The sequence below is a fragment of the Rhincodon typus genome, chromosome 7 (assembly GCF_021869965.1).
Source record: "Rhincodon typus isolate 14 chromosome 7, sRhiTyp1.1, whole genome shotgun sequence".
NCBI classification, from domain to species: Eukaryota; Metazoa; Chordata; class Chondrichthyes; order Orectolobiformes; family Rhincodontidae; genus Rhincodon; species Rhincodon typus.
Window position 1 is genome coordinate 95638248 of NC_063338.1, and position 9471 is coordinate 95647718.

A 9471-nucleotide genomic window follows, 5' to 3' on the forward strand; every position below is an offset into this window, starting at 1 on the left:
ATACAACTGTAACATGACCTGCCAACTCTTGTACTCAATACCCCGTCTGATGAATGAAAGCATGCCGTATGCCTTCTTGACCACTCTATCGACCTGCGTTGCCACCTTCGGGGTACAATGGACCTGAACACCCAGATCTCTCTGTGCATCAATTTTCCCCCAGGGCTTTATGTATATGATATGAGCTATGTTAACATAACTAAAGATTAGCTACTCCCTAGCATGAGCCATGTCTCAAAGACAGACAGTATTATAAGAGAGATGAAGTACACATGGAGCAAGCCTCTTATTGCATAAGTCTGGCCTATAGTACTGTTAGCCTGTTGTCTGTCAATAATTTAAAAGGTATTCCCTAAGAAGGTACTGAATTAGCTAAAGAGGAGAGAGTAGTGACGTTCGGTCATTTATCCCACCAGGAGAAGTAAATAGTACTGTCACCCTGGGGTCAGTATTAGAACCAAAAACAGAAACTGCTGGAGAATCCCAGCAGGTCTGGCAGCATCTGTGGAGTGAGAAACAGTTAATGTAGTTCTAAAGAAGAATCATATGGGGTTTGAAACGTTAACTTTGTTTCTCTCTCTTCAGATACTACTAGACCTGCGAAGGTTCTCCAGCATTTTGTTTGTTTCCAGCATCTGCAGTGTTTTGGTTTCATTAGAAGCTCTTTGTCCTGTCCTTTACCTATTCTGCAAAAGCAACAAATTACTGTGTGCCTCCATCTGAAGGAGGCGAATTCAATAATCAATGACCCACGGAAAGCAAAGTATGGGCAGATAGATCTACCTGAAAAAGGACTTTGTGAGATTTGCTGCATTCTCATGATTTGATCAATGGTAACATGGTCTTTGTTTTAATTTTCTTCCAATGTAATCATAATAAATAATCTTTTGCAGAGTTCAATAACTCCATTGGTGATCTTATGGGTTCGGATGAAGATTCTGGCAACGAAGAAATCCTTGACATGGATTACAGTGAGGCTGAGGCTGAGGAATTAAAAAGAAATGCAGAGGTGAGGTGTGAGAGCAGATGTGAAGTGTGTAGTTGGGGAGCTGTGACCAACAGCAACGCAAATCTTTCCATTAGAAAATTCAGCATTGCCCAATGACATGGAAGGTGCAGTGCCAAATTGGTGTGGGGGTCAAGATCCTCATCTTCCTCTTCACCTGACCCCTCCATTCACCCTGAGCCTGTGGGATTGGGAAGTAAGCTGTGTTTCTGTCAAGCTGCCTAACTTGCAGCATAGGCCTGGATTGTGCAATCAGTCTGGGCAGAGTTGCTGCAGACAGTGGCTAAAACTCACGGGCATTCTGTTTTGGAATAGAACGTTTTACAGCAGAGAGGAGGTCGTGTCCGTGACGGTTTTCTGCAGGATTATTTGAGGCTGCTGCCTCACTCCTGCCCTCTCCCGTGGCCCTACAGTTTTTTCTCTTCAGATAATGATCCACATCTCATTTGAAAGCCATAATTGAATCTACCCTCACATTCTCAGGCAGCGTATTCCCAATCTAACCACTCTCGAATGTTTTTCTCATATTGGCTTTGGTTTTTTTGTATTGACTTATCATGGTGTTTGCACAGGTATCTGTTGACACATTTTACTGACTGGGTTTCTGTTCTTGCAGACAGGTGAACTTGCACATTCTTATCGGCTAATCAGTGTTGTCAGCCACATTGGCAGCTCCTCCTCTTCTGGTAGGTACCAGATATTCTTTTTAAAAACAAATTGTTCTTTCATGTGATATGGGTATCACTGGCTAGATCAGGAATTATTGTCTATCCTTAGTTACTCCAGTGCTTTAACCACCACAGTCCACCTGGTAAGTATAGCCACAATGTTGCAAGGGAGGGAGTTCCAGGACTTAGACCCAGTGACACTGAAGCAACAGTGGTATATTTCCCTGTCAGGATCGTGAGTGTCTTGGAAGGGAGCATGTGGACAGTGGAGTCCCTGTGCATCTGCTGCCCTTTGTCTTTGTATCTGGAAAAAATCTGATTTGCAACCAGATTAAATGGTATGCCTGAACCAATTCTGGTGTAATAAAATATAACCTGAGATTTGAGGATGGTGTGGATTTGTAACTGTAATGTATTTTGCGTTAGTTGTAAAAGCAGAGGAGGCTACAGATTCCTGTAGAAGCGTCTTTGGGTAAAATTAAGACATGACTAGTAAACTAGAGGCCCTAGCTAAAGTTCTGGGAACATTAAAGTTCCAGTCTCATCAGTAGTGGCCGTGGACCATCCTGGTGTGGCCTATGTGTGACCCCAGGCCCACAGCAATCTAAGTGACTCTTGACTGCCCTCTGTAGCTTCTCCACACGGGCTGGGTACCTTTTGGAATTCTCATCTGCCATGGATAGCCAGTGAGTGTGTATATCAAGACTAGAATGTTAGATTCTCGGATACTCAATTGAGAGATTGGAGAATGGGAATGATCTTTGGATTGAAGTTAAAGAATGGGCTGTGATGTTATTGAATGGAGGGACAGGTTTGAGGGGCTAAATAGTCAACAGCTTCTTTCTTGTACAGCAGGTTGATTACTCGACTTTTTATTTTGTGAAGGGCACTACATTAGCGATGTGTATGATATAAAGAAGCAGACCTGGTTGACATACAATGATCTGGAGGTATCCAAGACAATGGAGGGTACTGTGCAGTCGGATCGAGACAAGAGCGGCTACATCTTTTTCTATATGCACAAGTAAGGACTGGATGAGTCTGACCCCTTTATCTCATCCTCATGATCTCAACTCTACACCTGTAAATCTGGCTGATGGCCTCTGCTCTTTTTTTTTTGCTGTACAGCATAATGTTGGACTTTATTCCTTGGTGACTTGGCCACTTGATTAGCTTAGTTTGAAAGTCAACGCTGACTTGAATCCACAGGATCTGCAGAGTTATCTGATCTAAGGAGGGACCGTGATTGTATAAAAACCGAAAGAACTGCAGATGCTGTAAATCAGGAACAAAAATAGAAATTGCTGGAAAAGCTCAGCAGGTCTGGCAGCATCTGTGGAGAGAATTCAGAGTTAATGTTTCCGGTCGAGTGACCCTTCCTGAGAACGTTTTGAGGAAGGGTCACTTGACTCGAAATGTTAACTCTGATTTCTCACTGGTTGGATATTCTAGCTTAGGTAAAAGGAAATCAGACATGTATTCCCCGTCAATTATTGAAGGATGTATGGCTTTAATAAATTGCTTTGACTTCCATGCCATTGTTATAGTTGACTTCCTTCTCAATCCCACCGCCTGATTCTATGCCTGTTCATGCAGTAACTCGCTCCCTCCACTTCACCCCAATCCATTACTGTTCATTGCACTAAACATCCACCACCCTGAACCTGTCACTACTGTAACTCCCTGTCCACATCCCCCTTGTTATTGGAGAATCCTCTTACCCCAATCCCATACCTGTCACTGCAGCAGCTCCCTATCCTGATCCTATACTTGTGGCCACTGAATGATGATAAATATTTGCATATTTCCTGCCAACTTGACCCTGAGAGAGAGCAGTGTTGGCAGAGAACAATAACAATGCTAGGTAGGGGCTCCTGCGTTGCCCTGAGATGCCTGGTGTGTTTGTCTGTAGTGCAAGTTGGAGGCAGTTTCTGTAAGAGACCCCTTTACTCATGTATGACACTAGCCCGGGGACAGCTCTGTTACTAACCTTTTTTTTGTTCTACTTTGCCACATAGAGAGATACTGGAAGAGTTGGCGGAGGAGGAGGAGAAGTGCTCACAACCAATGGGTTTGGACTCCAGCAGGCCTGTGTTGCAACCTCTGTGACGATGCATGGACTTTAATGTGGGAGCTAGTTCTGCTAGCAGTATACTACCAGGGACTGAATGTCACTTACAACTAGTCCTGGGATAAATACCTCCTAAAATAGTGATAGATCTTCGCCAGGCTGCAGTGATCCTGGGCCTTCACTTGTTTGGTTTTTGAAGCCAGGAAATGGTGCTGAAGGTCGACACTCCAAGTTGATAGTGCGATGAACTCATTCCTAACATAGCCAGATGCCCGAGAAGATTACAGGAGTCCTGGACAAGTACAGGTGTCAATCTGTCACTATTTCCAAAGATTTTCAAGGAATTCAAGTTGAAATTGTATCACGAGACTGTTTTGAAGTAAGGGTTTGTTTTTTTTTTTAAACAGGAGAAAAATATAATATATGATTCTAAAGTTGCTGTTCTTACCCCGAAGAGGTTTGTGTGTGCCAACTGAAAAGGGAGAGTGGACCCTGACCCAAGTCTCCCTGTGACACTCTCACCTTAGGCTTAAAGAGGGTTAGGTTTGGTTTTTGTTTAGTTATAAAATGTGAGTTTTTTTTTTGATGGTCTCATGTAAGCAGTTTCTGTGGCATCACTGTTCCATCAGAAACCCCCCACAGTAAGCACTACTCGTACTATTAAGATCCATCCCCCCAGCTAGTCTCTCCTGCCTTACTTATAAAGTGGCCGTGCTTTTCGGAAAGCTCACAGCTCCACAGAGAGCCCTGAGAGAGGTTTCCCTGAGACAATGGCGAACTCCCTAATTTCAAGGCTGTGTTAAGTTGTAGCAGTATCAGTTGCACTGGAATTGAATTCTTGGTCCAAACACACACCAGGTCAAGTCCTTACCTGATCTGAGACTATTCCTGAGTGAAAAAGCTTTCTTTTTTTAAAAAAAAAAAAGTTGTGTTTTGCGGCTGTTGGGAAGTTGTTTTGGTTGCTGGTAACTTGCTGCCTCACTTTGTCAGGCTGAGATAAGCCTACATTTCAGCCTCGCCATTTCACACTGCACTTTATTTTCCCCACCCCTCTGCTTCTTGAGGCTCATGCACTGGAAACAGCTCCCTCCTCCACTGTGCCTCTTCTCCCAAAGCTGCTCTCTATCCACTTACAACCAGAAACTGGGCCCCTGAATTTGCTCAGTGAGTGTGAAGGGTGGTCAAAAATAGCAACAATTCCCCATCAGTTAAGGGATTTTCTCACTGTAGGTCTAAGTTCCTTGAGATTCTGTCCTTTGCTCCTACCTGGGCGCTGGGCGCAATGTTTGTACAATTAAAGCATCAAATAAATTATTAACTTTTTGGAAATAATGCCATATCTATAGCACCTATGAGATGTTGCACTGTTGACGCTTTCTGTGGCAGAAGTACCTACCATCACCACAGTGCTCAGTGAGAGCCTCAGTCTTTGATTTTTAAACCACCTTGTGCTTTAAGTTCACAGCTGCTAAGAGACTGCTGGCTGTCTTTTTTTGGTATTAAGGGAGTGGGGGGGGGACAGTTTTTTTGCTGAGTGTAAATACTGCTAGATCTGATCTAATGGGCAGCTAAGCACACCCAGAGATGTTGGATAACATTGACCCAGACCCTGCCACTGGAGTTCCTATCAGAGGAACTTCCCTTATCACTGACAAATCTCATCATTACAGCAGGACCATGCTGGTGCTTGCTGCTCATTCTTTTGCACTCGTCAGGTTTTGCAGCCATAATTCAGTCTCCAGAATCTGGCCTGTACTCCAGTGCCCCAGGGCAGTCTTAACTATAACTATTACATACCCAGGTCGCCCTGCATAAGGGCTCTCTGTTTGAACAGTAACCAGAAAGACCCAACCTTTCAAATTGCTCTCAGTTTAAAGGAACACGGGCTTGTAAAAAGAACTGTTTTCTACTTCCTTAATAATTAATCTAGAGAATGACAAAAGGATGAAGACCTGCCAACTCCAACACCAACTCCCTGGGTGAGCCTTACACCAAGAGCTTTTGTTCATTTGGGGATCAGCAAATTCCGCTGTCCATTATTTGGATGTGCTGGTAGGTGTTTAAGTTCTCTGCCTCAACATCTTTGCTCAGTCCATTCCACAAGCATCAGGAATGGGGACTACCAGCTGTTGATGGGGTGTGGTGGTCAGTGTCACACTGTCTCAGCAGGGAAGGATTCTGATGGTCAGGCAATGGCTGTTGCTTGAGGGGTTGTTGGGAGTGTAATGCATGCTTGGTCCCTCTAGAACTCCAGTTGTTTTTGATCTTCTCCAGCTCCAGTCAGCTGAATGTTCAGTTCCCTTCCACCCCCCCGCCCCCCTCACTGTGATGCAGCCCTCCACAGTCATAGAAACACAGTTTGTGGTTATCAGACATGAAGAGCTACCAAGTCTCTGGCTTGAAAATATTTTAACAATGTACGTGATAGACAGCAGAGCCTCCACAGGTTAGTCCTCGCTTCTCCTGCTTCCCTCCCATCACTTTTGACTTGAGCATAAGTAACACCCAGTCAGAGAATTAGAGACCCTGTGCTCCCTAGCAAATGAAAGGACCTGGTGATCAGAAAGCAAATAAATCCAGGTATTACCATGCACCATTTGTTACTCAGGACCTGGATTCATGAGGCTTACTTGTAGTTTTCCTGGCCTGATCCTTAAATCCAACACTTTGGATCTGAGAGAGGGTCCTACTTAACCACAGTAGGCCACTTAGCCTTCCTCACTCTGAAAACTATTGAGTTTTGATGCTGAGTCCCAGATACAGTGGGATTAATCACTTGATAGTGAGAACTGCAAACTGCTGGTTTCTTTTAGTTTCAACACTTTGTGTCATTTCCTTAGTACTGGTCAGGCTGGTTCATTACAGGCTTCCCAATATTCCTCTACATTGCATAACCTTCATAGGTTCACACTTCTCACCATCTCTTCCTCCTTGTGCATGTTTTCCTTGCCCTCTCTACCACCTCGCTCCTCTATCTCTCTCTCTCTGGCTTGTAGTTTTGAGGCTGAATATCGAAGACTACACTCTTCTACAGAGACTGCTAATCCCAGGGAGATCCCCTTTGGTTGGTGTCTCTGTCTTCTCGTTCTTTCAGAACTTACACCACAACAAGGGACTGAGGGTTTAGCTGTATAATTCCATCACTCAGTACAGATTACTCCATTCCTACCTGTACACAGGTTTCTCTGTTCCCCTTCCTCAGGAGCTGTTTTTTGGGAAGATGCATTTGGTGAATGTTTCTCCTATTATCAGATATCCGTACCCTTAGAAATCCTCGATAAGGATATATACCATGGGAAATGGCTTCATTAGCAATCACTCATTTGCTTATGTGGATCTCTTAATTTTAAAAAAAAGACAGGATTCTCTGAAATGTTTTTTTTCTTTTAACCTATTGTGGGTTATGGTGAAAGGGTGAGTTGGGTGTAGGGGAGGGCTGAAATAGACACCCCCTCTCCCCTTCCAACTTCAACTAGATTGCAGCAGGTGTTCTGGATTTTCTGAGGCAAAGAGAAAGATTGCAAAGTCCCTGCCTCCTGTATAGGTATTTGCCTGCAGGAGCGATGCCAAATTGGTTTTTGCGAGGGCTACCTATTCTCCAGATTCACAAATGCAACAATGTCAAGGCCGACAATGCAATCCCAAGCCAAGCACAGACCGGAAGCTAAGTGAGATGGTGCCCCTCCTTGGAAACAACAGCATCTGCAGATTGCCGGGGGCAGTATGATGCAGCATCAGCTGTGGCATGTTCTAAATTCAGCGTGAGCTGCCAGCTGTTTGGATTTTCGAAGTTTGTGATGAGCTTGTTTGCTGACTGTGTTTATTTTGTTTGATTCTGGCCTGCTCTGTGGCTGGACCAATCCAGTATGACTGCTCGTATTTATATAATATATCCAGATATTTATGTACATGAATGAAATTAATTTCATGCCTGAGAAAAGTATAATTCTCACAAAGGATAGACATTTTTTGACGAAAGGGCTCTGTCTACAAAACCTGCCCCAACCTTATTTGTTAGGTACGTTTGATTTCCTTTGCTCAGAATCTATGGCATTTTTCCTTCACGTGTGACTGAGAGCAGCATCCCTGTGTTTTGAAGTGTTTTTTCTGTGTTTTAGCAGATCGGTTTTGCCTGTGATGATTGCTGCTGTCCCTGTGATTTTTTTTTTTTTAAAACACAGCTCGCGCAGAGATTGTGACAATAAAAGATGATTCTGTTCAAAAAAAAAAGTTGGTCTGCTTTAAAATTTCAGGTGAACTTGAGACAAGATTAGTAGGTATTTGTGGGAGGGATGGAACATCGTACCCTGTTTCAGAATGCTACTGCATCACCTTGGAACTCCTGCTTTACAAAGTAAGGCACCTTGATGCATTACCCAATTATGAACCACCCTTCTTGCACAGACACGGTCACTAGCAATGCATTAAGTTCCTAATCTTCTGGAGAGTTGCTGGACAAAGTCAAGGCTGAAATATCTGAAGAATCTTCAGTCAGAAGTGCCAAGTGGTTGATGCATTTGGGTCTCCTCCAGTGGTCCCCAGCATCACAGATACCAGTCTTCAGCCAATTCAATTCATTCTACATGATATCAAGAAACGGTTGGAGACACTGGATACTGCAAAGGCTACGGGCCCTGACAACATTCTGGCAATAGTACTGAAGACTTGTGCTCCAGAACTTGCTAAGCTGTTCCAGTACAGTTACAACACTGGCACCTACCTGACAATGTGGAAAATTTCCAAGGTATGTCCTCTACACAAAAGGTAGGATAAGTAGGACAAATCCAACTCCAACCCTCACCCCTCACCCCCCGCCAACTTTACTCTTTATCATCAGTAAAGTGATGGAAGGTGTCATCAACAGCGCGATCAAGCAGCACCTGCTCAGCAATAACCTGCTCGTTGATACCCAGTTTGGGTTCTGCCAGGGCCACTCAGCTCCTGACCTCATTACAGTCTTGGTTCAAACATGGACAAAAGGGCTGAATTCCAGAGGTAAGGTGAGTGCCAGCTTTTGACATCAAAGCTGTATTTGACCGAATGTGGCATCAAGGAACCCTAGCAAAACTGGAATCAATAGGTATCAGGAAGCAAACTCTCTGCTGGTTGGAATCATACCTGGCACATAGGAGGATGGTCATGGTTGTTGGAGGTCAATCATCTCAGCTCCAGGACATCTCTGCAGGAGTTCCTCAGGGTAGTGTCCTAGGCCCAACCATCTTCAACTCCTTCATCAATGATCTTCTCTCCATCATAAGGTCAGAAGTGGGGATGTTCACTGATTTCATGATGTTCAGCATCATTTGTGACTCCTCGGACACTGAAGCAGTCTAGGTCCAAATGCAACAAGATCTGCACAGTATCCATGTTTGGACTGACAAGTGGCAAGTAACACTTGTAGCATACACATGCCAGGCACTAAGCATCACCAATAAGAGACAATCTAATCACCACCCTAGGTATTCAATTGTGTTACCTTCACTGAATCCCCAACTATCAACGGCCTGGTGGTTACCATTGATCAGAAACTCAACTGGACTCCCCACATAAACACTGACTACAAGAGCCGGTCAGAGGCGAGGAATACTACATGAGTAACTCACCTCCTGAATCCCCAACACCTGTCCTCTATCTACAAGGCACAAGTCAGGAGTATGATGGTATACCCCCCACTTACTGGATGGGTGCAGCTCCATCAACACTGAAGAAGCTCGACAACATCCAGG

At 44.2% G+C, this 9471-nt stretch overlaps 1 protein-coding gene across 1 annotated transcript in view; it reads left to right on the top strand.

The window, feature by feature from the left end:
- The window catches only part of usp37 (ubiquitin specific peptidase 37), a 52526-nt gene extending 44551 nt beyond the window's left edge, over nucleotides 1–7975 (top strand). Inside the window, exons 14-17 of the mRNA XM_048599282.1 lie at nucleotides 896–1009; nucleotides 1623–1692; nucleotides 2560–2698; nucleotides 3693–7975. Of these exons, the coding sequence (XP_048455239.1) occupies nucleotides 896–1009; nucleotides 1623–1692; nucleotides 2560–2698; nucleotides 3693–3783 (414 nt within the window). The 3' untranslated portion in view covers nucleotides 3784–7975. The remainder of the gene's footprint in view (nucleotides 1–895; nucleotides 1010–1622; nucleotides 1693–2559; nucleotides 2699–3692) is intronic.
- Nucleotides 7976–9471: the final 1496 nt, after the last annotated feature.